This window comes from Etheostoma cragini, chromosome 12, assembly GCF_013103735.1.
Source record: "Etheostoma cragini isolate CJK2018 chromosome 12, CSU_Ecrag_1.0, whole genome shotgun sequence".
NCBI lineage: Eukaryota > Metazoa > Chordata > Actinopteri > Perciformes > Percidae > Etheostoma > Etheostoma cragini.
In genome coordinates, this window is record NC_048418.1 from 16,538,245 (window position 1) to 16,566,105 (window position 27,861).

Sequence of the window (27,861 nt, forward strand, 5' to 3'; positions counted from 1 at the left end):
CCCCCCCGAAGTGCTGCTTGTAAAGTATTGTCATTCATGATCCTTGTAATGACTAACTGGAAACCTTCTTCTTGGCTCTGTCTTGTATATAAATGGAGATTTTCTGTGTTGGGTCTCATCACACAGATGCTATTAACTCTCTCTTCCTCTGTATACCATGATGAATAGGAATAACTGGCCTGCTGCTTCGTCAAGTCTCACCCCAGAGTAAAGAGTGCAGATCAGGGAACAGTTTCGCACATTTCAGCTCAGTGTGTGTGTGAGGTGGGCATCATGGACCGAGGAGATGAACCCAGGTCTGCCACTCTTGCTCTGAGCTGCTTGACAGACGCAGAAACAGGTCTCAGCCTGCGATGAGGTCTGAATCGCAGTGCTCACGTTTATCTTCTGAGTGTTCTGGAATTCTTTCTCATGTTTGTGGACACGTAACAAACGTAAAGAAAAAAAATATGGCAAATAAATGAGTGTTAAACTTATGCAAAATTTAAGTGTGATGTGTTTGATTGTTGCCTTTCTCGATATTTATGTTCACATTTCTCATTACACAAGATGTACAGTTGGCTCACAGGAAACCTCATATTATTGTATGGACAAGTAGATGTTTGCATTTCTGTGCTAATTACCAGTCTGCAGCACAATTGTGATCATTTTGTAGGACTGCTGTTTGATTATATTGTCCCAATGACCCACCAAATAGACAGTTACAAGAACAAAAGCTATAAAAAATAAATAAAATACAGGCATAGTTTGTATTTCATATTCCTTAAAAATTAATTATAAAAATACAAACTATTACTAATCTATTTTCCACAGAAGGTTTAAACTGTCTGATTTTATTTTATCAAAAGCTGAGTATTCCTTAAAACAAGTCTGAAGAAACTTTCATCTTGATCGTGTTTGCATTTTTGTGAAATACCCAAAGCATAACTAGAACAGCATTTAGGCACTTAAATATTAATATGAATAATTTAAGTATTTTGTCACAGAGGCAGAGGCAGAACAACCTGGCCATGTATTTATCCTGAGTCGGTAAGGCTACTTCTGTGCAGCACATTATGTTCCCTGGTCGACGTGATAATCTCTTATGTAAATGAAGTTGTTCTTGCTTTGCCTAATCTCATCAAGTTTAACAACCTCAAGAGGACATTGGTTTTGCTGACAGAGCAGCCTAAAACATGGATAATATAACATAATGCTCCACTTACATCTGTTGCATAATAGTTTCTGCTTTCTCTCAGGGTGAACGCCTGTGTGAGACTGTTCTTCTGCATTTGTACAGCCTTCCATTATTGATCATGTACTCACCATGTGCTCAGCTGTGGCTGGGCCATCAGACTAATCCCCCTAATAACAGAGGCAGAAATACTCGCCTTGACACAAAGGCCCTGGGCTGAGCAAGGGGCATCCGCCTCCCATCAGGCATTGAGGTTACAGGACCCTGTTTAGGAACAAAACGTTTTGGTAAGATATCTCTAGGTCTTTTCTATGCAATGAATGTTGAATATTTAATGATATGTTGTGTGTCTGTTTCCATATCTCTGTCTACCTGCCCTCACTGTTTGTACTATAGGTGTACAGCTATGCAGCACGTAAACACACCTCCAATAAAGGTTGAAGTCGACAGGAGTTGGCCTTTAAAGCTTTTACTGGAAGCAATTGGGGAAAAAAGCTGTGAAAAACAGTATTAAAGAAAAATTCAATAATAGTGATGATTACAAATCCACAAAGAATACAATACTCTAAAAAAGAGTTAATACAAGCATTTAAAAAAAAAAAATGAATACCGTAGAGGTACAGGAATCTGGTTACACTATGAAGAAACAAAGAAAAGTATATTGCCAGGGAAAGATTTAGGTTAAGTCTATGGAAGAAGTACAGTAGCCTACAGCCTCCAGTAATTAATCTAGCAAACGTAGTATAGCCTGAGAACAGTAACAGGCGAACAGTAATTAACAGTTAGCATGATAGTTGTAGCCTATTCACTACACATATTAGCCTCAGTTAGCTAGGCTAGTACAATGGCTAGCTGTATTAGCAGTATATTGGTAGCAAGAGAAAACTAAATCTCAAAGATGCAATCATAAATAGCAAGAATAAAACACGTGAAAGTTGATGCTTTAACAAGAAGTAGATAAAAGATGTGTCAATATTTAGTCACTGACTGTTACATCCAACAAATGTTGGACGTAACAGTGTTAGCATGCTAACTGCCAAACCATAAAAAATAAAATGTAAAGAAGGCCATTTTATTTCAACGCCAACTGGGGTTGCTATAACAATAGAATGTTCAGCTGAACTGAAACCAACCAAGGGGGGCAGAATAATTAAAATATAAAACTATCTTGCTCCCATCTGTGTGCCAGAAGTCAATAACTCGTGATACAGGAAGCAGTGGTCAAGCAGCCGTGAATGTAGTGTTTACTGTTATCTTGTGTCATACGTGTGAACCCTTTAGCGCACACACACATCTGAGCAGGTGAGGCTGAGCAGGTGTTCAAGCATAAGCACACACCCCTGACCCACCAGCGTACAGTATGTTGTCTCCTACATACATTCACAGAGCCATTGTTCTATACTTCCAGGTGTGGGTCACCCTATCCCACTTCTTTAATTATGCACACAAAGAAGGCCCCCATCTGAGGTTTGGGTCCAGGTGATGCTGCTCCTTGCTCTGACTGTTCATTGGCTGCTCCAGAGTAAAGAGACAACACCTACTGGATTTTCTCTCTTATTAGGCTATGTATATTTTTCCGCTATAATTATATTTTTCTATAATTTGTTGATACTTCTAGCATAACATCCACTGTAACGTTGTTGGTAATTGCACAGTTTCTGGACCATATTGTAAGTATGCATGCAAGTTTATATTTTTTGTATATATAATATATCAGATCTTGAATGAAGAAATTGATAAATTGCTAATGACAAAAAAATACTTGAATTAGTGTTGAGTTAATTGCAGATTGAGACTCTTTTTCCTTACTTTTAATATAAACGCACATACTTATGTTATTTGTTTTTGGACAGGTGACATTGCTTAACCGGCAAAGACTAAATAAAATCTTAAAGAGTTTTCAAGAGTTTCCTGGCAAAGACAGGCAGCAGTAACAATGACAAATGACAAAATGTTTTAGTTTCAAGTATATTGCGAGCCATTGACAGTAACAGGTGATTAGATGGGTAAATGCACAAAATTCAATACATTAAGCATTTAAAAAAACATCAAATATGTATTAAGCTTTTCCAAGTTACATTTGGACTATTGATATTAGATAATACATGTTCTTAACATTAAATCATTCAATTTTATATTAAAGTGTGTTGAGCATAACATATTTTCAAAGTTAAAAGGACATGTGACTCCTGACGTTCAAGCATGCATCTGACTTTAATTGTCAGTGTAGTATTTAGGCTAATGAATGGCGTTAAGCTTTTGAAAAAGTCCTGTGAATCAGAAAGGTTACCTGAAGCAGGATATCATGTCTCTCCAAACTCTAACACACTTTCTCCTGCACTCTGTGAGGCCTATGCCACCATCATTGCCTGGGGTCTTGTTTCACCACTTCTTGTGTTTGTACCAAGTACTACGAGCTGTGGCCCGTGTTTCCTTAAATTGAGCATGTGTGGCATCAAGGGGGTCTCAGTCTCTTAGTAGATTACTTTGAAATCGTTTATACCCACTGCTGTGTGATGCTCTGTGTCACATCTCTCTCCAGGAGGGTCCCTGCTTTACTCACTGTGTGTTGTTGTTAATCTTGTTGTCTTTTTCAGAAAGAGGAGCTTCTGTTGCTTTGAAAATCCGGACTGTGAATGAACAGAGCCAACATGGAAAACAGCAAGGTGACCAATCATGAGTGCAGTGACTGATATAACAGGGGGCCGCCGCTGAAGATCAAAAAAAGGAAATACTTATATAAAAAAACACTTCCAGTAAATATAAAAAATTAGAATAGGATGGTTTACTATTCTCATTCATTAGTGAGCTTACTATACTGTAAACGAATAGGAACCACTATTGGATCTTTTAAGACTAGTTGTTGTAGCAATTGTAGAAAACAATAAAGCTTGGGTCTGTTGTTTTCTGATAAAAGAGTCAGTTACACACACCACAAAAAACATATAAATAATATAACAATTTAGGGTATATGGGAAAATAATGTTGAACTGTCCTTTTATGCATGGCTTACCCGTACTGTGTGTATGTGTGTGTGTGTGTGTGTGGGTGTGTGTGTGTCCCCAGCAGCCAGTGAAGGAGGTGCTCCCCCTGCCTCGCCACCCTTCACCACTTCCTGTGACCTCTTCCTCCATGACCCCTGCTGCCACTTTGAAGAAACACACCACAGGCTCTATGCAGAATGTACAGGTGGCCTCCTCAGGTGATTAACATTTCATTACTTTGCACAATATACAACTGAAAGTGAGCCAACACTTACTGTGGTGGAATTTCCAGCTTACGAGCTCATGCTTTGTTAGTTGAGACAGTGGTACCCAGGCCTCAGTGAGGTCAGTATCCAAGATAACCTCATAACCTTTCCAGGGAGAGTAGTACTTTGACTCTGTGTCTCCTTTGATGACAGGAGACGTAACAGCTGTATGACAACACAGTGCTGCCTCATCCTGCCAAGGTCAAGGAGGAAGGAAACACATTACACATTCTGTCAGGGCTGAGGAATTTGGGTTAAGCATCTGTGTGTACGGCACATGCAAAATCTTTGTTTACATTGAAGGTTCAGCTAAACTTATTGCCTCTAGCATGAGTTCTAGCATGAGAATACTCCTTCAGGAAGACAGGAACTTCAGAGAGTTAAGACGGCGCAGCACGATAACACATTGTGGTTTAACTGTACTGCCTGCCTAAATTCTCTCCTCAATTAATATTCCACTTAATGCTTTTGTGTAAGTCATCATAGTCTCCAAAGCCTTCTTCACCTAAATGAGCTGTGTTGATCCTGAGATTATTCTTAACACCATGTTTTACACAGAACTGGTACTTTTTTGTTCTCACAGAAAAAGAAACATTGATTCATTTTGAAACCAAGTTGTTGACTTTTGGACTTTGTTTGTTCACAGTGGTGACATCGTTCAGCCATCTGAAGCCTCCCGAGAGGGATCTCACCCTAATGTCCCACATGAAGTCAATTAAGTCTCTGAGGCACGCTGGCTTCACTGCAGTCTTCACAGGACAAAGTGTGAGGCAGCTGGCACAGAATTTAAACATTAACTCTGTATAAAGTACAAGAAATTACATAAAGGGTGGCTGATGTTGCCGTCACGATAAATACGGAATAATTAAGAACGTATCATACTAAATCAATGTGTACTGGGTAGAAAAATAGATATTGCAGTATAAAGGAGCTTTTACTGCAAAATATATCATAATATGAATCTTCAAGTTTTACCATTGACCCTGTGAGTTGGTTGAAAACTCTATAATGTTTTCAGCTGTGTTATTTTAAAATGATAACCCAGTAAAAGCCTCTTAAATATGCACTTGATGGCTACATACATGACACCACCCCCTTGCACATAAACATAAAGAGCGGAGTTAATTGAAAGCATAACTTAGTTCTAAAATGGCTTTATAATTTAATTTAAATTTAAATTACAGTGCAATAATCCGCTTTTATTTTCATTCTCACATACTTCTATGGGCATTATATGACTATGTTAAAAGGATGATGCAATTTTATAACAATTTGAAAGTTTAAATAAAAACTCCATTTGACATTTCATTTTCAAAGACTTAACATGCTCTAAACTGGACAATATTAAAATGTAAATGGAAGAAATACAATACAGCCTACTTTTCCATTTATGCAAGCAATGAAGACTTGAGGTTTTCATGAAATTGTATGTATCTTATATTTGCAAATCCAGCTTCTGCACTCACACTGACTGTCTTACATGGTTGAACGCTGACAGAAGCTTGACTGTGAGGATCTGTTGGAGGAGGAACCATTCGTTGATGTGATCCTGGCTGACGTTGACGCCCTGGTGCCCACTCACGATGAAGCCGGCAGCCCTATAGCAGAGTGGAAACGACAGGTGATGGTGCGGCAGCTGCAGCACAGGCTGCAGGATGAGGAGGAACAGAGGAGACAGGTACACATGTGTGATTTTATTGATTTGCCTGAGCACAAATATGTGTACACAATCATATTTGACAGAATTAGAAAAGGTTAGGTAACTGGTTAAGTTAGTGTTTTCCCAACTAGTTGATGGGTCCACCAGTGGGAGAATAGAGCCTTAACAAAATATAAAGTACAGTACAAGATACACACACTTCCCGCAAAGAAAAACAATCAAATCACACTCAATACAATCAAATTCAAAGTTTAAAGAAGCCACAAGATAGAAGAGACACCTCAAGCACAACAGAACCTAAAGAGAAACAGGACAAGAAATGTGGTTTGGCAGGTTTTGTTACTATTTATTTTCCATAATTGGTAATTAATGAATAGTAAATCAAACCTGGTTAATGCCAGTCTAGTCTGACTTGTGGATACTTGTTAGTAATCTTTAGAGGTGCTGGTAGGCAAGTTTAGTTATCTTTGGACAAAGCCAGGCTAGCTGTTTCCCCATGTTTAAAGTTTTTGTGAAAGGCTAAGCTAAGATAAGCTTAGTAGTTTCAAGTTTCACGTCTAACTTTTGGCAAATATAATAATAATTTCAAATGTTAAGATATTCCTTTGATAAAATGACTTTTTAGAATTGTTTGCTAAAATCTCTTTGTCCCTCTAACAGTACATGAGTAATGGATACACATCAGTGGATGACGGCTGGAAGTTCTCCCAAGCCTACCACGCAGTCTTGGGCCCTTTTGGTGAGCTTTTAACAGAGGATGACCTGGTGTACCTGCAGCAGCAGATCGAGACTGTTTCCCTGCAGAAGCGCTGCCAGGCCTACGAGCTGGAGCTGACCAGGCTGACCCAGGAGCTGAGGGCCATTTTACCTGATCCAATTGTAAACATCTCCCTTAACAAAGAGGTCCTGCAAAAGATGGACGCAGAGGGGAAAATGCACCTGACATTGCCAGCATGGTGCAGTCGTGTTTCAGAGATAGTTAAGAGCATGTCACTACTGGTGGCTAATCTGACACAAACCACAGAAGAAGGGGGTGAGAGGGGAATAGTGGAAGGCATGGTGGAGCAGATGAAGGGTTTGCAGGGGGTAAGAGATAGTTTAGGAATTGATTTGGGCCAGGAAATGGTGCAACATGACCAAGTGATGGTGTCAGCACATGGTGAGACCTCTGGTGTGTGTAGGGTTCCTCATATAGGGATGACGTCGGCTTTAAGCCATCGTCTGGAGACCAACAGCTACGGCAGAGCAGGGAGGGAGAGGGTGGAGAGAGAGATCCAACGGTCTGGGGTGTCAGTCAGAAACCTCAGATCCAACTTTGAAGGTCAGATTGGCAGTATTTATCCCTTTGCTGGGGTTATGAAAGGAGGCCTGGGTTTGAACAGCCAGGTAGGGTTTGGATCTTCAGGAGTAAACAACCAGAATGCCAACACAGGCCTCAGCTGCGAGGTGAGTCACTGTGATCTTCCAAAAAAAGGTATACCTGTGATGGAGACTACCAGCTTGAGGAAAGAGCGTATTGTGGTGCTGTTCCTGAGCCACTGGAAGAAATCTGCATATGCTATTTCAGTAAGAGCAGCAAGGCAGAGACAGGGACAAGGACAGGAAGCACTGTCAGACACAGTGACAGGAACTTCACCCCAACAGAAAATCACCTCCATGTTTCAAATATGCCAACAACGAGGTGTAGTGGCCAAGATGCTAAACTCTTGGAGGAATAAACTAGAACTCAAAGATGGACAAAAGTTCTGTTTGTTCTCCTCCAACTTCTCACAAAATCCACCACCTCGAGTAACATTCTCCCCAGAGCAGTTCCTACCAGATGTGAATGGTGTTGCAGTGACCCATGACAGCTTGACCCTTGACCTCTTCATGCTGGGATACTTCCACATCTTAGAGCAAGAGCTGTCACCTGAGGAGAGAAAAATGAGGCATCTACTCTGCTTCGAAGTCTTTGACCACATTGGCATTTTCTCCTGGGAGATAGTGAGGGATTTCCACAAGGCTGTCCTCCAGGAAATCCAGGCTGGGAGTCGACAGTGGAGCGACGGCTTCGAGGACATCAAAATTCGCTTCTTTGGGGACTCGAGACCATGCCGCTGTCCATCGCCATCATCATCTTTATTGTTGTCAGATTCCAGACTTGTACCCAAAGTTATAGTTCAATCTGCTAGTCCAGTCTCTGGTTTCAACAAAGAAGACATTTGTGAATATATCGACCGCAGTTTTGCTTTCTGGAAGGAGAAGGAGGCAGAGCTGTTTGATTTCAAACAGTAGTATTAAGGTTAAATTGGACATTTTTGCACACGTGGTGTCATGTCCGTGTCCGACGGGTTGAATAAAATTCAGTTGAGAAGACACTTAAGACATAGTTATCGTTGTTAGTCAGTTAGTTGTTTACATAGTAATGACTGAAAAACAGAGCCTTTAAGATATGCATTTACTTTTCCTTTATATCCATTTTCTGCACACACAAATTATCCTTTATTTCTGTAATCTGACAACAGAAAACATTGTATACATTTCAATGGCTCAGTGATTCTATCGCCACTTCAAAGGGCACTCCAATCATTGTTGATGTCAAGGTCAGTTTGCATCTAATATCTACCTAAAACACCATTTTAGATCTTATAGTTCCCATAGAAGGGTGACGGATTGAAAAAGGTGAGGTCGCGCATGCGCACAGGCTCCCTAAATTGACAAGAGGATGCTGAGCTGCATTCCCATCATTCTGTGAGGAGAGGAGGATCCCCCTGCGCACCCACAACGGAGGAGACACCGAACTATAAGAACATATAAAAATAATCCGAGTTGAGCTCTTTATCTGCCACCATGTCAGCTGGAGGAGATTTGGGGAACCCCCTGAGGAAATTTAAACTCGTATTTTTGGGAGAGCAGAGCGGTGAGTCAGACCTTAGGGAGGTTTGATGTTATACTCCCATAATGCTAAACGTGCGTATATGTACGAGGCCATGTATGTAATCCATGATGATTCTCAAAGTTGTAGCTGAATCTAGAGGATGTGGCTGGCTGGTTTTGAGTAATTTGATACCCATGTACTTTTTTGGCACAATCGGCGACAGTAGAAAATCTGATTAACCGAGACTGAAAAAAACCGCATGCATACAAATGTCACCCTTAAATTTAAGGTAACCTTCTTGATCACTCAAAAATAACAGCTAATTGTACTGAATACCCTTGAGTATTGTTTAGTTGTCGCAAACGGTCATAATTCGCATCACAGCATGCGAAATGAATTCGGATGTTTTGGTGTGCTGCAGTGACCGACAAACATGCACAGCCTGTTTTCACATAACCAGTTTATTTCCCTCACATTTCTACATGGACGATCCTTGTATTCCATTAAATGGCAGTGTGTAATGTTTTTCGTCACCTCTCGTGTTTTTTTCATTTAGAAGGGTAATAAACAGTCTCCCATGTGTCAGTCCGGGACACACCCTAGGTTGCGATGTCTGTAGCATCTCTAAACCTCGCAGTCTCCGGTACGGTCCCATACATGAGCAAATAAAGACGGCTTTGACAGCGCCACAACATTATACTATTTATTCAATAAGTCATCTATTCAAGGTGGGAATGATTGTGTGTGTGATTTAATGTGATGGCACAAATACGAGAGGGGCTGATCGATAATTGTTTAGCTGCCTGAAGACGTATTCAGACATTAGACATCCAGAGTGGCAGCAGAGGAGCACAAATCCCATAAAATACAAATACAGCAGCACAATACACACAATTAAGCCTAATGTGGCTACTGCTTGACTGGTGTTTGTGGCTTACATTGTGATGGTCAAATGTGTGTTTGTGTGTGTGTGTGTGTGTGTGTGTGTGTGTGTGTGTTTGTGCTTGTGTGCGCGTGCGCTTTAATATGAAGAGGCTGTGTGTCGACTATAAACCCTCCTGTGTGTTTGTGTGGCCTGGACGCCAATGTTGCTGTCCATGGTGCTGAATCGCGGCCTGGTGTGGCCACTGCCCCTCGCTGGCTTTTAAAACTACTGCTGTCTGCATAGAGAGACTCTGCATGAGAGCCTGGGGCCTGCTGGAAAACTCCAGTCCTTACTCATGTGTAGATGGATGTAAAATGGTGCTAAGGATGGTGCTGGATGGGATGTAAATAAGAATCCAGCTCACTAGGTTCACCTTGATTCTCTGAGAAGTCACCATCCAGCTTATGGACGCTGCTCAAGATGTGTTTTCTGTCTCTCTACCTTTGGATGGCCTTGTGCAGTTTTAGTGATGTTCTGTAATTCTGATTATTTTTTAACAGCATCAATATATATATTTACATTTATATTTACAGGGACAAGTATGTATAGCATGAACCAAAGCCACATACCACAGCATTTATAGCCTAATCTGGTTTGCAATGTACCGCCGTAAATGGGCCTTTATACATAACAGCACAAAACACAAACAATCATACAATAATTATAATACTGCACCTAATTTTATAATCAATCAATCACTAAGTTGAGTAATACTGTCAAATATTCTCAGGGTGCAGCTTTTCTCTGTTTTGTATCACTGTAAACGTTTCACTGCTGATCAGACAAAACAAGACCAGGAATCCATCACCTTGGACCACTTTTACCATTTCTTGCAGCACATTTGACATATCGCAGACTATATGATTAATTGACTAATCACAAAAGTGTTTGATAGATTATTTAATAATGAAAATAATTTTAGTTGCTGTCCTGAAAAGTTAATCAGTTAGTTACTCCCGTTATCAACGTTTATTGCCATATATTTCATTCACATTGGTTTGATTTACATATCTTTTTTAGCAGTGTCGTGAAGTTCCTGTTGGAAAACTATTGATTAGTTCATGAAATCAATGTCAGATACTGATGTTGACATGTTTTTATATCTTTTAAATCAATGTTCTACTTGTCTGATCTTTCCCTTTAGATCACAAAATATAGAATAATAATCTTGGTTATTTACTTCACAATGAAGTTTATTTTGTTGTCTGGAAAGAAATAAACCAGATATGACCATTAGAGAAATTGAGCAAAATTGTTGTACATTTCTGCTTAGGATTTTTTTAGCACAGCTGTATGCTGAATTATTATTATTATAATCATGCATTCTTGGCTATCATTTTGTCACACTAAGGATCACTATGGAAACCCATTTTAATCATGTTATTTTCAAATTGTGTATTCATGTGTTTAGGAGAATATTTATGATCTGAACTACTACCTAACCACTGTTCTCTCTTCTAGTGGGGAAAACATCTCTCATCACTAGATTCATGTATGACAGTTTCGACAACACGTATCAGGTGAGACTTGGACGTGAGCCAGACAAAGAAGATCAAAATACTGTATATATATATATATATATGTTAACATATATAAACAATTGAATGCATGACTGACTATGGTCAATAACTATGATGTTCTCCTAGCATAACTAGAAGTTACTTTAAATGTTATCACTGCAATTATGAAACTAAAATGTTAGTTTAGCAACATTAGGCTCTTTAAAAGAGAACACAGATTAGTCCTCCTGGCCTTTCTTTAGAAGTTAGGTACATTACAAATCTGAATGATTGAGCCCTGAAGGCAATTCTAATTATATTAGTTTTTCAGTCTGATTCAATGTTGCTGCTTATTGGCTGTTTGTTTTCTTTGTGTTTTCCTTTATTTAAAAAATGGACAGTCAGTCAGCAGATGCTTCATGGAAACATTTGGGTAAGACTGATGATTCCCCCCTCTTTTGTTCTTTCTCTACCACAGGCAACCATTGGAATAGACTTTCTATCAAAGACAATGTACCTGGAAGACCGAACAGTAGGACGCATTTGTTGTCTTTTAACAGTCACATGTAGTAACACATAATAAAACATAGTGGTAAAAATGTATTTACTTATAATTTTAAGTTTAGCCAGTCAGCATCCTGAGTAAGAAATGTTCACTCTGGTTTCACTAATCTTTGATTTGCTTCTCTCTTCACAGACTAACACGATTATCCTAAGTTAATTTCTGCTAGTAATAGATTTGGCTTTTCTAGCCCTAAGAAGTCAAAGCCTTTCCCATGGATAATCTACTTTAGCTGGTATTAAAACTGTTTCTTTGTCAGATTATTATGCTCTGTCAGCCTGCACACGAGCTGATATTGGCTTATCCCTTTGGTTGTATAATTACAAGCCTTAACAACTGTATAGTCTGTGTGTAGTTAATGTGGAAACAGCTGCTTAAGGCGTGTGTGTGTGTGTTTCTGCGTGTGTGTTTCTGTGTGCGTAAATGCAGGTAAGGCTGCAGCTGTGGGATACTGCTGGACAGGAGCGTTTCAGGAGTCTTATCCCCAGCTACATTCGAGACTCCACAGTGGCTGTGGTCGTCTATGACATTACAAGTGAGCAGCAACCTGCTAATTTCCCTATAATCATCTATGCATTATATGTTTTGAGTTATCTTTCTGTATGAAATACATAACAAACACAGTAAAGAAGCACTTTAAAATAAGAGTGTGGTCTCCACAGATGTGAACTCATTCCAGCAGACCTGCAAATGGATTGATGATGTCAGGACGGAGAGAGGAAGTGATGTTATTATCATGCTAGTCGGCAACAAAACAGATCTGGAAGAGAAGAGGTGGGTGTGCCGCATACAACATATAGCTTCATGTAATCTTTGGCATGAAGATATTTTGTGAACGGAACAGAAAGCGAGTGGTTAAAAGCGATATGTCAGAATGGAATAAATGATCCTTCACTCCAACTGTGATGAGTCTGGCCTGATTATCCTGCAGGCAAATCATGATTGAGGAAGGAGAGCAAAGAGCCAAAGAGCTGAACGTCATGTTCATCGAGACCAGTGCCAAGACAGGCTGCAATGTCAAACAGGTGATCCTACAGTTTCACCATAATTCACTGAAATTTGGGCGTCAGTTGCTCCCAGCTTTTCTATTGTTTCTGTGATTTCTAAGGTGATCGAGCCACCAACTTGAATAGATAGAATTTCTCTGTGGAAATATGTGGAAAAATTTTAACAAGTGTGGAAGATAGAAAAACACATAATAAAGGCTGTAGTCCATACAGGACAAATGTACTATACTTTTTTGCACATTTTAAACCCCCTTTCTATCATCTCTTGCTTTTTCTCCTCCTATTTCTCCTCCATTTTCATCTTGTTTTCATCTTTTCTGATCTACCTCTCCCTCCTCTCCTCCCATCTCTACCCTCCTCTTCTCTCCTGCTAGCTGTTTCGTCGGGTTGCAGCAGCCCTACCTGGCATGGAAAGCTTGGATGATGCAAATCCTGAAGGCAGTATCCTTTCCAGCCTCTGTAACTCACTGTGCCGAGAGCCACACAGCCAAGAAATGGGCAGCTTCTTTTTAATCTCTTAGTGGCTGCTGGCGCTAGTACAAACAAACCGCCCAGCCTAATGTCTACTGAGGAAGCAATAAGCCTTTTTTGCTTAATAGAGAGGAAATGCACAGAGCCAGGGAAGGTAGTATGGATGCACAGGTATAGCACCACACAGTGGTTGTCTGGGAAGTGACGTATACACTGAGGATGTGTGATGGAGGATGAGGGAGAGTTACTTTATTCAGCAAATGTGAAGGTAAACTTCTATATTCTATCCCTGTAATCTGTTTTACTTTTTTTTTGTAATAGAACTAGCGTTTGACTTTGGATTACAGCCCACAAATTACAGTGTTTGGAACATATTTACAGGGTACATTCAAATACTTAGTAGTTACCTTTACAAGACAAATATGTAAGGAAGAAGACAAGCGGTATGGGAGTAAGAGGGTAATATTGTGTTTAAGAGGGACCAGAAATAAATCACCCTGTTCTGCAGTTAATTACTGAATCGTTACAGTCATTTTAGACTAAGATGTGGCTATGAAATAGTTGTATGAAATGTAATATCCGTTTGACAATCCAAAAACCTTTCCTAAGTAAAATTACCCAGTAAGTATTACATTGGTACCCTGTGTGTAGAAAACAATTACGCCACAACTTGCTGGCTGTAATTTCAAGCATTACCCATTTGACTGTGACTACATTTGTCTTTTTCTCATTAACCATGTGACTTTTCTTTAACTGGATGATTCACAGTGATTGACATTAAGCTGGACAAACCAGCAGAGCCTACTGTCCCCGAGGGCGGGTGCTCATGTTAATGCAGAGCTGAAATCGGACAGCTCCCTTCACACCATAGGCTTGTTGTGTTGCTTACTACTGGTTAGCTTCCAGTTGACTTCTCTAATTGGATATAGGATGAGGGCCTTGTATCTGATTGGACAAATCAAATGTTATCTTTCAGTCTTGTTCAGTTGTAAAATATTGTATACTTTGTCAATATGTAAGTGACTGGAGGAGAAAAGGGAAGAAAAAAACAACAACCAAATGTTGAAACGAAAGCGAACAAAAAAAACTGTTTTGGAAAAATGAAACAGGAGAAAAAATGGGACAACCAACGGAATTCTTTTCGCTGTTATGTTTTGTATTTTTTATATATAAAAAGGGAAAGCACCAAAAATGATGCCTGAACATGGAGGGAGAAGTAATCGGGGGGTCTGCCATTTTTCTAGATGGCCGAACACGTTTGAATGTCTGCAGCACGCATGCACGTTGATCTGATCTTTGACCTTTGACCTTTGACCTTTGGCCTGCCCTCCAGGGTCATCTCACTCTGGAAGGAGGTTGACTATCTTAGAATGTTTTATAGCATCTCTCTATAGCATCTCATTACAAAATGTATCTCATTTGATATTCCCACAAAAGTCAACTTCCAGTAGGTTCACCTAACAGTAGCTGTGACAATGTGACACTCTATCTCTCTATAGGTTTAACTTTTATAAAACAAACTGTACTGTGCTTTAAAAAAAAGAAGTAATAAAAAGACAACTTACTATCACAACTTACTCTAACCCTCCAACCCCTCCTCTCCTTCTCCTCCTTTCCTCAAACCCTCTCTCCTTCTCCTTCCCCATCCCTTCATCCAGGTAATACACATATAACAATCCACTGTAATGCACTGCACTGTATATAATAATGTAATATGTATGTTGTGAACGTCCCTCTGTAGAAGTGGTCCTTGTTCACCAGTATGACTAATGTTATAATGTTTAATGATAAATAAATTACAGATTAAAGGGCTTCACTCTCCTAACCATCAATATTTACCTGGTAACAAAATGGTCTATTCTGATTTTAAGCTTGGATATTATTTAAAAGGGCTGTAAAATGTTGTTTGTTGTTGTTGCAAAAATGTTCTTTGATTAGAGGGAGAGAACCCTGTGGTTCCTTGCAGCGCAGCCAGATCTGGCTGACAATTGATAGCCAATCAGAGCCTGGAAGCCACCAAATCGTCATAAAAGTACCCCAAATCTTCATTTTCATTTTAAAAAGGGTAGCAAGAAGAAAAATAATTTATCCTATCTTCTTTGGTTTCCTGTTCTATTAGAATTATGCAACCTCAAAACCGCAGTTACGTGTTTTATCAAAGAGCTACGACCGAATAATAATTGGAAAAGAAAAATAGTTTTAACTGAGTTGTAGTAAACTAAAACTACATCTGGTCATTGCGTGTCGAGCTGAGCCTATTGTAGTCTTTAATCACAATCATACTACTCTGATGAGAAGAAGGTACGTTTTATTGGAATATGGCCTAACTTTATGTTCTAAATGGTTCCAAAAAACCCGCCCCCGCTTTTAATTAATTAAAAGTACCTGAACCGGGTTGGAAAGTTCACAATTTTGCAACACTTTTTTTATTACAGTCTTTTTAGATGTGTACTTTATTTAATGAGAAAAAAAAGACAGCAACAGAGGAAAATGGGCACAGAGCGTAGCAATCAACCATATTCACGGTGTCAATCAGTTAACTGTTTACAGCATTTACTCCTGCCTAATGCACAGTCATGATTATCACACTAATCCTGAGCTCTCTGTGGTGAGTCAGTGTCTGAAAACCTGATCGTCAAGGGGAAGTTGAGGTGGAAAGAACCTTTTAAGAAGGAAACTGTCACTGTGACGTTTTCAGGTCGCTTACACTCAGTCCTCCTAATGTAAGACGGCAGGTATTCCCCTGGATGGACAGCTCGTCATTCGATCCCTCTGATGGTCAACAGGCGGACGCAGACAGTTAGTGGACACATGAACTCCACAGAGACAAGAGGTTGACGGGGGCCTTGGATGGATTTACTCAAGGGTGAAACCTTCAAGGTGGACTTTCTAAAAACCTCAGCCAGTCAAAATTAGTGACATGAGTGTTTTACATACAGTGTTAGACATACAGTGTTATACACATGCATACAGATATATTTAAAACAGGAAAGCAGAAACAGATCATATGAAAAAAACAGTTTTTTACTCTAATTATTCAATAGATATCAGCATGAAACAATACACATGTGCACACGTACAATATGAAGTACGTCCCCGTGAAGGACACACCTCTTCTATCCGAAGTACCTCTTGTATGATCTCAGGTCCTCTGAAGTCCGGATCACTTTGGATCTGATGTACACACAAAGTAGATCATGTCCAGAGTGGAAGCTTTTAGGGACACAAACCTCCGCTCCCTGCTGAGGGAGCTGCGGACTGATATTGCTATGGCTGTAGATGACCCTTTCCCTCTCGTCTATGGTCTGGTCGACAAAAACATCATAACTGACCAGCTGCTAAAGGTAAGAAAAGAAATACGGAAATCAGAACTTGGATGAAATGTCAGCACTTTTCCCTTGTTTTTTCCATTTTGATTACAAGCATTTGCAATTTGAGCAAGCATCAAACCCTGAAAATATGCAGAGGCAATGTAATGACTAATTTATCCTCGAACGCATACTCGTGGCATGCATTTTCAGGAATACATGTTTTTTTATTCAGACTGCAGAAATTAAAAATGCCAGCCGTTGTTGTTTTCATAGAACACTCTAGAGAAGGAAGGCAAAGAGGGGATCCATAAGGCCATGTACTCCCTCCTGTCCTGGGTCCTGGAGCAGAGCAGATCCACCGTCCAGGCTTTCTGGAGCAACTTGTCCAAAGACTACAACCAGAGCAGCTACCCCAAGCTGCAGACGCTCCTCACTAACCTGCCGTCAAGTGTGTAACATTCAAGTTTCAGCAAAAATGGTTGTGAAATGTTTATAGTGTGGGTGTAATCATTCCGACTTGATTACAATGTTCGTTATAAGACAAATTTGTAACCAAACCTTTCTGTCCAGATGAGTATGGTACAGGGTTCATTATTCTTATTCTGTATGTAATCTCTCATTTCATTGTTTTTTGGCTACATTTACTATAAATAACCCTGCCACTAAGGTCTTATAAACCCATACTGATACGTTTCATAGAAATCTACAAATTGAGATTTTCTTTAGCTTAACACATGAAAGGACAATTCAGTTATTTTAAATGTTACCTTTTCTGTACAGTTAAGAATTAAGCATACTGTACTAAGTCATTTAGTTAGAAGTAGAAGCTACCAATTCCCATCCCGGTTCTTATCTATCCTCCCTGTACTTTCAGGACAGAGCTCTCTATTTACAATTACAATATTTAGAACTATTTATAGAGTTTAGTCTTTATTATTTTGTCATCTGCTGACATTTTTTTGACAGAACGGGATGCTGCGGGTTGCAGAGATGAGAAAAGATCCTCTGGAGGACACAAAACACCTCACACCAAGAAGAGGAGCAGAGAGGACAGAAAGACAAACTCACACAATCAGTGTCCACAGTATCATGCCAAGACGAGCAATGTACCAGGTTATTACCCATAATACATCTCTTCTGACTATGTCTTCCAACAAAAAAACGTGACTAAGCTCCTGATGATGGTGAGACGTGTTCTTCTATGTTTTCTCCAGGGGGTACAGTGAGGCTGTACAGGGTGAAGAGTGAAGCTGTAGCCCCTCAGCTAACATCTGGAAATAGTAATTTCAAATCAGTCATCATCTGAAATATATTCTTTAAAGCTACAGACACGTTGAACCCTTGTTCTATCACAGGTATAAATGGGGTGTCTTCAGTCCAGAGACCAGTCACTCTGTCTTCTTCCTCCGCTACCTCCTTAACTCTGCTGCCAGTCAGCCAGGAAGCCCCAGAGAAGATGGTTACGGATGGTATGCCACTGTTTTTTATAACAATAATAATAATAATAATAATATTAAATTGATTTTATATAGTGCTTTAAAAGCTAAAAGCTTTTCAAGGGCATTTTACAAGGTAAAAAAAAAAAAAATGCAAGATCGGTATAAAAGCATCAATAACACCAAAGATAAATACAGCATAGAAACAGGTTAGAAACAAATGGAAACAGCTAAGTTGGTCACAAGACAAAAATCAAAATCTGTTTGATGCTGGGTTTTGAGTGCGGTTTGGAACTTAGAATATGATGTGGAAAGTCTGATAACAAATATCGATCAAACTGTTTTGCATCATCCGGACATGAAAAGTGAATGTTTGAATTAAGAATAAGAACTGAGAAAACCAGTTAGATGTAAACAAATAGCCACAATAGTAACATTTTAAAGTGTGATCACTGAAGATTGGGGCTCTACAGTACCTACAAAGCATAACATGGGAATAAGCAATTGGTGTTTATAAAAAAACATTTTAAAATTCTTTGTCATTCAACAGGAAGTGCCAGAGATTGCCTAACAGTTGTTGGGGTGTGTGGTCAGTCAGAGATAAAAGGAGCATCCGAATCCAAAGCTATTAAGAATAAGCTTCACCACAAGGGGGAGACGGCCACAGAGCTGGTACTTTAGAGGAGCTACTCTTTCACAGTCACTTGTCTTTCCTTTTCAATGTGTGTATTTGCTTTTGTATGTTACAAGTTCTGTATCTGTGCAGGTTCAATATAACGATGATGAGTGTGCCGTGTGTAAGGACGGAGGGGAGCTGATTTGTTGTGATGGCTGTCCTCAAGCTTTTCATCTGACCTGCTTGGACCCTCCACTCACATCTATACCAAGGTATAAAAAGGTGTACATGTTTTTCAATATATTAGCACGTGGATGTGTTCAGGGACACTCTGAAAAAAAGTTTTTGTGTCAAATGTTTAATCGGCAGTGGCACTTGGCGCTGTGAATGGTGCTGTGGCAACAGAGTGAAAATAGAGAATGGCCAACTACCTTTACATGTAAGTATCTAAAGGACATTTACATAGACTGTACATATTCAATATGTACATTCTTGTATTTCTTTTTTGTCTGAATATCTCTGCAAGACATAATCAAATATTTTCAGCTTATAATGCTTATTTATTTAGGACTTGCTGAAATACAAAGATTATGAAAATAACTCTTAATGATCAGCTTCCTGGAATAAACATTTTGTCCCATTTTGTAAAAAGTGGGATTTCAATGTCTTTTTTGAATGTAAAGCAAGTCTCGCTGCTCTGTAAAAATACAATGAAAGTATTCAAATGCTCAATACACAGATCAATAAACACAGCACATATTCATTAACTGTTCCTTTAAACGAGCTGGCACGACTTCCGTACCGTTGTGATGTCACAACTACTATACCAATATGGGTAAAAAGAGTGGTTACGGTGCCATTACAGTAATTCCCCGGCTTTCTTGACAGGGGCAGAGACTCTAGAAGCACAGATGAGGAAGACCTGTAACCACTGACCAATCACAACAGAGTGGGCGTTTTTGGAAGAGGGGGCTTAAAGAGACAGGCGCTAAAATGAGTGTTTCAGACAGAGTGTCAATAAAACTATATATTTAGACAGACAGTATGAGAAAAAGCATGTGTTATTTTGAACATTAAAGAATGTGAACATCTTCTAGTAGAAACCCAAAATACAGCTATGAACCTCAAAATGAGCACAATTAAGGACATTTTAACAGTCAAGCCTTAAAAGCTTTACTTTCTATTACTGGTCATGGTCATAACATCTTATATCACAGCCACCCATTGCCCAGCCGCAGCCAACAAACACGAGCTCCAGTAACTCCATCCTAGACGTCTCCTTCTTCTCCTCGCTGTCGTCCTCCTGTCCCACCAGTGTCACAGCGTCTTTGAATGAGCTCAGTGGGAGAAACCAGGTAAAGACTTAATGATGTTCTGCTTGGTGCAGTCTTTCTTTAATCCCACTTGTTGAACAATAACTTTGATGTTACTCCCTTCTCGCTTTTTGTAATTTTGCTTCACTGCTACTTTAACAAAACAAAATGTGTATCCAGGGCTCAGGTGCAGAGGTGCTCAGTTTGGGGGAGGTGTGTGGTGTTTGTCACATGGAAGGAGGAGACCTGACTCACTGCCTCCAGTGTTTGCAGCGCTTCCACGAACACTGCCATTTCTCCAAGTAAGACATTCAGCCCTCACTGTACTATCTGATATACATGTTGTCAGAAGATGACATGTAACCTTCCATAAGCTTGGATCTCAGCCTAATTGTGATCTATGCAGCAGTGTGTACATACATTCCCATTTGCAAAGACGTGAATTCCTGTTTGTGTTAGTATCGATCAACAATGTGCATTAGTGTTTGATCATTATCTAGCTAATGGTGACTAAGTGCTCACACATGGACCACTGCACCAGGGTGTATAGTATAATGTATTCTGTAAATGAAAGACAATGATTTTACAAATGATACCTTTGTAAATCCAGGTGCTTCTGTGTGGTATATTGATGAGACATTTGAGATTTTGTTTATTATTCACAGAACATCATCTCAAATCTTTTTCAGCGTTTTATAAATGTTACACGATCACATAAAGAGCCCATCAAAACATTTTAGCTTGCCGTGTGAGATGATCTGGACCTCTTTCTCTGTAATCCTCTGGAGTATTGGAAATTACATTAATTGATAACTATATTATACACTTACTCAATCAAAGTGTGCTTGTGTTTGCTAGAGGGAGATCCATCTGCTTGTCCTGCTCCAGGCCCTGCGGCAGCTCTGCAGAGGAGGCAGGATCCTCCAAAGGCTTACAGGTGTGTCTGCACATGTGTGTGTACAGATTATACAGTACAGACATCTTTATGTTCTGTGATGCCATGTTCTACTGCTACACTGCAGTGCCCTGCTACGTCCTGCTGTGCCTTGTAATGCCGCACAGCGTCCTGCTATGCCATGAACTACTACAAAGAACTGCTACAGACTACTAATTTTTTCTATTTTTGTTATTGCCACTCTTCATTCTAACCCCAACCGGTCGTCAGACACCGCCTACCAAGAGCCTGGGTCTGACCGAGGTTTCTTCCTAAAAGGAAGTTTTTCCTCGCCACTGTCGCACTGTTGCTTGCTCTGGAGGAGACTACTAGAACTGTTGGGTCCTTGTCAATTCTGGAGTGTGGTCTATCTGTATAGTGTCTTGAGATAACTCTTGTTATGAATTGATACTATAAATAAAATTGAATTGAATTGAATTGAATTTATTATCTGAATATGATGGAGTGAAATATTGTGTGTATGTGTGTGTGTGTGTGTGTGTGTGTGTGTGTGTGTGTGTGTGTGTGTGTGTGTGTGTGTGTGTGCGTGTGTGTGTGTGTGTGTGTCCAGCTCGGCCCAGTGATTGTTCATGATCAGAGCTCCTCTGTCCTAGAGCCCATCCTCCATAAAGATGACCTGGACTCCATCCTGGGAGACGTGAGTGAGGCTCAGTTACAAGTCAATAACACAGATGTAGACATAATATGAATATATAACCATGCATGTCAGACACAAGATGGCTGCACTTATGACAGAGACGAGGAACGAGTTGTCACGGTGGTGTTTGTGTTGTTGTCTAGTTTGTGTTTTCTATGAGGGATATTTGTGTACAGATGTTGAAGTCACACTGTGCTGAACCCTAGTTTATTTTTTATAAGGAACAGACGGATTACGGTCATTCTAGGGCCTCATAGTCATCTCGTCCTTATTTTCCACTAACACATTTACAAACTAAGATCCAAGAAATGTTTTATTTTGGTTCCAGGCTCCAATCAGTTGTCTCCCCATGAATCTACAGTGAGGGAATGTGAATGTACCAACAGAATGACCTAAAACTAAAATCATGACCTGATGTAACTTGATAACTGAAGTAATAATCTGGTAAAGAATGTTGTCGGGTGAAATCATCGTCACTGACATCATGCTGTTCAGCTTTGCCAAATGATGTCACCAGGACTCGTTTTTTTGACGATTGATCCTGTTTGTTGCGGCTCCTTTTATTTCAGCAGGGCTCCATTGACAGCATCTTGCAGTGGGCTTTCCACAACATCTCTCGGCCTCTTCCAGACCCTCAAGGATACTACCAGTGACCGATAGACCATCTGCACTCATCTAAGAGCTCTCTCAGTTTGAAGTTATACCATGAAGTAACAATGATGACATGAACACAGCTAATATTAATGGAGATTACTTCATATAGTGGAGATCATTTTCTTGTTTCCTTGACCTGGAGTAAATCTATGGTAATGGTGGATTTTAGATTGAATATATTATAATTTGTTTTAATATTTTATGAGTAAAAACATTACATCTTTTTGAACTACAGATTTTAATCTGATGATAAGGAATGGGTTCAAAAGATTGTTAGTTCATGTACGAACAAAAACGGTATCTTAATTCATTATTTATTTCTGAGTATAACACACAGTTGGGACACATATAGTAAAGCTACCATTTGATAGGTTTGAAATAAAATATGTGAATTTGTTGTAGTTATTTTACAAAATAACATACAACTCTGGCAAAGATGAGTAAAATGTCTCTAATTCTTCCAGTTTCTTTGCTGAATTTCTAGCAGCAACACACCCCACTATATGTACAGGCGGAGTGCACATACTTAAAAAATCTGCTAAATCAAAACAACTATCTTTTGACATAAACCAAGGAGTATCTATTGTTATGTAATGCATGGTCGAATTAACCTGTTACCGGTCCCGTTCTGACCCTTCATCTCCCGCCCTCTATGCAATGTGTATGAACCCGGTTGCCTCCAAGTTCCCATTAAGTCCAGTGCAACCAGCACTACTATACTAATACTTATGTTAGTTTGTCGAACCTTTAATAAAACCATTTTTATGTAGGAACATGCACTGTGTGCGCAATGTACAAACTGAATTACCAAAGCTCTTAAAACTAGATTTTGACATTTCGCCCTCTACAAGACATGCCTCCCATTTCTAATATAACTAAACCATACTTAAGTAGTACAAATGTGCTATTATTTAAATTACCACAACCAGTTACCCAGTTGGTAATTTAGCATTGCTGCAATGCTTGTTACAAAAGGACATTGGGAAAGTGGAGCAATTTTAAGTTTTTCTGACCATCCTTGTCACCCAAGATTTTGAAATGTCTTCCCGCTTCGTGTATCATTACAACATGACTAATTGTGTAGCACAAGGGGTCAGCACCGATGTGGGAGGGCTGGCAGTGGGCCTTGGACATCTCTTGCCAACTTTTTCTATAGCCTAACAAACTGTGAAATACATCTACTTCTTAGAAGTTGTCATTATCCCACCACTGTCACCCTAGAAACCCAGTGATACATATGCAACTGTGTTATGTCTAAGCTGTTTTCATGCATGTTTGAATGTGTTTATATCAAGGAAAACAGTGTTGGAGGAGATAGTTAACAGCTTGACATCAGGGGCCAGGTTGTAAAACACTAATGTCAGAGGAGATGTCTCATCACATCAAATAAAAGAGAATGCAAACTTCCACGTGTGCACAAAGACAAATAATTGTCCCTCTCGCTGTGTGGATCTTTAGAAGAATTCACAGTCACACGTTACACCAGATGGTTTCAATACGATGAGGTCTGCACACTGAGAAATGCCTCTGTTGAACAGGAATTCCTTGAAGACTATCACTTAGATGTGGAATGTTGTTTTTGTCATGGGATTCGAGAGTTTTAGCATGACTGCCAGAGGGATGGTGCTCGGCCAAGCAGATATTTCTCCCCTCGGTATTTGGTTGCCATGGCTCTCAGCTCCTACAGGCCCAAACAGAGAATGAGAAACATGTTCCAGTGTGTGTTTCCGTGCATGTGTGTCTTTGTTTATTTATAAATCCACTTTCTAAATGGTTCATGAAAGCATCCTGCATACTTGAGGGCTCTGAGTGTCCTTGCAGGAAAAGCAACATCACTGACAGAGAAACTGTTTTCTTTGAATGTTAAGATATGAGGGACAAAGATCTAAGAATATTGGAAAAATAAATCTGACATAAATGGGTGTGAAATGTGTGTAAATATCAGTCAGTAAGCACTGCACTCAGATTGTCTGAATTCTAAATTGCAGTCATAATGGTTTTTCTTATGAACCTGATTCCTGCTTTACCACCACACAGCTTTCTCCTGCTTCTAGTTGCATACCACATGAGAGACCACATGGAAAAGTCCCTCTCTTTTCACAAGGAAAACGAGGCAAACACATTCTCACCACAAGGTGGCATCCATCTATGATTGATGTAATGAAAGACTCATGCATTCTGCAGTACTTCCCTGACTCAAGCAAACATCACAATGTGATAAGAGGAAGTATTTCTTATTACAAAACAAAGGAAAATGGAATTACCTGTACTAAATGAACTTGTCTAACCTGAACTATTTCCAGCATGAATGCATTAAAAGGAGCATGATGAAAATGTGTTTTCATGTCGGTTATCTTAACACATACCAGTAATTGGAAGTATTAACAGTTACTCTGCTTAATTACATGCCAGTGGGAAATGCTGTATAAACATTGAGGCATCAGTAATGACAATAACATGACACTCTTAAATAGGTCACTGCTGTCTGAGCAGAAGTGTCTTTTACTTTTAAACATTTAGCTACTTTTGTGCTTCTATTTGAGTAAAATTATGAATGCAGTATGTTTACTTGCAATGAAGTATTTCTCCAGTCTTGTCGTATTGATAATTTTACTGAAGTAAAAGAGACAAGATGCAGACTATAACTGCTGCTTCTTGCTGATCTTTGGAAAGCCATAATTCAAAAATAAAATGTAATACGGTCACTTTATCCATCCATTTACACACAATAAACATGTGTTATCTAGATTTTAAAAAGGCTGAGTGTAAAGTATGTATATAATCACACAGACATTTGATGTTACTTAATTAATTAAAAATATGTAAAGGACTAAATGGTCCTTTGTTGTAGGCCTGATTCTTGCTTATCACCTCTGTTGCAACATATCTTCTCTCTAATCTTGCATATCTTATTTCCTGCGACACTGCATTCCTATGATATCTAAAGAGGCAGACATGTCACAACGATTATTACAAGTATTAGTAATGTGTTGTGTAAGGAGTCAGTCAGCCATCATGAACACATTTTTGCCCAATGCTTTTTAAAAGAAATAGTTTGACATTTGGTTAGTATGCTCACTTGTTTCCTTGCCAAAAGTCAGATACAAATGTTACTACAGCGAGTAGCAGCAGGTGATCTTATCTTAGTGTAAAGACTGTAAACGAGAAACAGCCAACCTGGTTCAGTCCAAGGTATCAAAACCTGCCTACACCTCCAGAGCTAACTCACAAGCTACAGGCTAGCTCTCTTTAATCTGGCCAAAATGGTCCAAATGTGTCAAACCATGACTTTAAACTGAATTCTAATGTGGTAATTGGTAGAAATAAAATACAAAAATAAGTTCAGCATAATAAGTCTAAATCTCTCAACATGTACAGTAAAATTCTCACTGTTTTATCAGGCTGATGTAGAAATGTTTTGAAATTTGTTTTGGGAGACGGAGTGTTTCTCAGATGACTGTTTCATGTTGGGAAAGTGAGTAAGGACGTGTTAAAATAACATTATTAAGCCACATGAACACTCATTGTTTGTGTCAGCATGAAGGTTAAATTCCTTAGACGCACACACACACCCCATCCAACATCCTGTTTCAACAGGCCTGGAATTCTTTGGAAAAATATGATGGGTGAATTTCCCACGCTTTGGGCATCCTTTCTTCATGTTTTTTGGCATGATTCACGGCAGCAGTCCAGCCTGTGTTCCTGGTGGGCCAACGATGGTCTGAGGGTTTCTGGAGAGGTGAAGCCTGCACTTCTTGCAGTCGGGAGGACCCTCCTCTCTTTGTTCATACTATTGTTGTTGGCAGGAAACTGTGAGAGGCCCTCCATTGTCTTGGCACAAGTTTCAGAGCAGAAAGTGTTACTTCTCTGAACCCCTGAGTGACAGGAGTGGCACTGAAGAAACCAATTCCAGTGTAACTACGTTTTTTTAATCAAAGTTTAAATGTGTTGAACAAGTCATTTATGGAAATCAGTTTTTCTAGATATTATTCCAAAAAGTTGTCATTTAAGGATCTTTGTATTGCCCCTTATAGAATTTGACTTAAATTGCTCTAAAATTGTGTAAAATAGTTGGAAAGAGATGTCCAAACCCCTTTTGTGGCTGGTTAAGTGTTAAGTTGCTTAACCCTCATGTTGTCCTCGGGTCAAGTTGAAACTATATATATATTTTCCTATATCAATGTTCTTTGTGACTAGCCAATTGTAATTACCTAAAATAAGATGATTGTTTCCACGCAACGCTCTTTGGCGAGTACACATTTTCTACTTTTATGAATTGTTCTTATTCAATTTTAAAGCATTTAAAAAAGCAATTGAAGTAGTTTTGAAATAGTATTGAGTAAAAGTTGACATGTTCCAGTCTGTGATTATCTATCAACATACATTCCTTTAATTTGAGTCTAAATAATTCCTACTTTCTGCTTTTCTAACTAAAAACATTCTGTGTAATTTCTTATATATGAGGTTTATTGGCCATAAATTCCAAAAGTAACTGTAAAACTAAAGTTAATAAGTTATTGTTACTTAGTGTTGAAAACATCAACAAAGTGACAAACATTCAAAAAAGCGTCAAAAGTGTTGACAAAAGGGAAAAAAACGTAAGAAAAAGTTGAAAACATTGATAAAAAGCGTCAACAAAAGTGTTGATTTTCAATTTTGACGGGAAGACAACAAAATGGTTGATTGATTTTGTCAATTATCTAAGAGGTGATAATATTATGTGTAATGTAAAGCAATTTGTACTATAGAGTTGTGTTGTTGTGTCTCAGTGCCACCAACGGAGTCACAGAAAGCTCAACAACTAAATACTTTTTTTAAACCTATGCGGTGGTACTCCATAATACCTGTAAACGGGAGTACTTTTTATGCCACTGCATTCATCTAACAGCTATGGTTGCTAGTTCCTTCGCAGATAAGATAATCAAATAATATTCCAGATGATGTCATCAATTGATATATGATGCATTGTTAAACTACCCCAGAGAATATAAAGCCATAAAACACCTCTATCTCCACCACCTGATACATTAAAAACTGTTAACACATTACTTCATAATCCTGTGATGTCAAATAAATATAAATGTAATACGTAAAAATGTAATAGTGAGGTCTTGAACTTTTGATACAAATCCATTTTTGACATAATCATGCTGTAGTTTTACTTAAATAAAATTTAAATGCAGTTTTTTAACTTGAAATATTTTTGCAGCGTAGTATTGCTAATTTTACTTTAAGAAAAGGATCTGAGTACTTTCAACACTGCTAGGGGGGATCAGAATAAGCAAAAGTAATCTTCAAAATTGTTTATTGAAAGTGTCTTTGAACACATTAATAAAGTGTTCCTACCTCATATCTTAGAAGAGATACCATAACAAATGTGAGATTGTAACCTCTGTTTCCTTTGCATCGTTTTAATCGGGTGAGATGGTCCAGGTCCAACATTCCTGTGTTACACAAGAGTGGTCTGAAGTCAATGAGGTCTGAGCTTGTATTTGTGTTCCTGATCTCACTGAAGTAGATCAGCACATACTGTT

General features: G+C 39.1%; 3 protein-coding genes and 1 long non-coding RNA gene across 5 annotated transcripts; 3 read left to right on the top strand and 1 right to left on the bottom strand.

Annotated features, from left to right (window-relative positions):
- Positions 1-1,292: 1,292 nt before the first annotated feature.
- LOC117953856 lies at positions 1,293-2,399 on the bottom strand. The gene is made up of 3 exons (XR_004658699.1): positions 2,176-2,399; positions 1,547-1,646; positions 1,293-1,438 (listed from the first exon to the last, which is right to left on the bottom strand). It is a non-coding gene; the product is annotated as an uncharacterized LOC117953856 (long non-coding RNA).
- On the top strand, positions 1,354-8,537 carry espnlb (espin like b). Its single transcript, XM_034887226.1, has 6 exons — positions 1,354-1,461; positions 2,364-3,840; positions 4,244-4,376; positions 5,071-5,189; positions 5,923-6,102; positions 6,745-8,537. The coding sequence occupies exons 2-6, from the start codon at positions 3,811-3,813 to the stop codon at positions 8,356-8,358; spliced, it is 2,076 nt and encodes a 691-aa protein (XP_034743117.1). The 5' UTR covers positions 1,354-1,461; positions 2,364-3,810; the 3' UTR covers positions 8,359-8,537.
- A 180-nt stretch (positions 8,538-8,717) lies between these two features.
- LOC117953852 (ras-related protein Rab-6B-like) lies at positions 8,718-15,243 on the top strand. 2 transcript variants are annotated; one of them, XM_034887242.1, is made up of 8 exons: positions 8,718-8,983; positions 11,328-11,386; positions 11,844-11,909; positions 12,357-12,462; positions 12,590-12,701; positions 12,859-12,952; positions 13,309-13,375; positions 14,174-15,243. In XM_034887242.1, exons 1-8 carry the CDS (start codon positions 8,914-8,916, stop codon positions 14,236-14,238), a joined length of 639 nt encoding a protein of 212 aa, XP_034743133.1. In that variant the 5' UTR covers positions 8,718-8,913; the 3' UTR covers positions 14,239-15,243. The 2 variants fall into 2 exon arrangements, with proteins under 2 accessions (XP_034743133.1, XP_034743134.1); XM_034887243.1 differs by having other exon boundaries at positions 11,844-11,897.
- Positions 15,244-16,602: 1,359 nt separating this feature from the next.
- Positions 16,603-22,767, top strand: aire (autoimmune regulator). Its single transcript, XM_034887471.1, has 11 exons — positions 16,603-16,749; positions 16,990-17,164; positions 18,072-18,175; positions 18,654-18,824; positions 18,919-19,040; positions 19,138-19,207; positions 19,986-20,123; positions 20,262-20,383; positions 20,922-21,018; positions 21,587-21,694; positions 22,243-22,767. The coding sequence occupies exons 1-11, from the start codon at positions 16,603-16,605 to the stop codon at positions 22,324-22,326; spliced, it is 1,338 nt and encodes a 445-aa protein (XP_034743362.1). The 3' UTR covers positions 22,327-22,767.
- Positions 22,768-27,861: the final 5,094 nt, after the last annotated feature.

Coding starts and splice junctions, on each gene's coding strand:
- espnlb (XM_034887226.1), top strand. CDS start 3,811: ATGAACAGAGCCAACATGGAAAACAGCAAG. Junction 3,841..4,243: donor CCAACATGGAAAACAGCAAG/GTGACCAATCAT, acceptor TGTCCCCAGCAG/CCAGTGAAGGAGGTGCTCCC. Junction 6,103..6,744: donor AGGAGGAACAGAGGAGACAG/GTACACATGTGT, acceptor TCCCTCTAACAG/TACATGAGTAATGGATACAC.
- LOC117953852 (XM_034887242.1), top strand. CDS start 8,914: ATGTCAGCTGGAGGAGATTTGGGGAACCCCCTGAGGAAATTTAAACTC. Junction 8,984..11,327: donor ATTTTTGGGAGAGCAGAGCG/GTGAGTCAGACC, acceptor TCTCTCTTCTAG/TGGGGAAAACATCTCTCATC. Junction 12,702..12,858: donor ACAGATCTGGAAGAGAAGAG/GTGGGTGTGCCG, acceptor ATTATCCTGCAG/GCAAATCATGATTGAGGAAG.
- aire (XM_034887471.1), top strand. CDS start 16,603: ATGTCCAGAGTGGAAGCTTTTAGGGACACAAACCTCCGCTCCCTGCTG. Junction 20,124..20,261: donor AGCTCAGTGGGAGAAACCAG/GTAAAGACTTAA, acceptor ATGTGTATCCAG/GGCTCAGGTGCAGAGGTGCT. Junction 21,019..21,586: donor GATCCTCCAAAGGCTTACAG/GTGTGTCTGCAC, acceptor GTGTGTGTCCAG/CTCGGCCCAGTGATTGTTCA.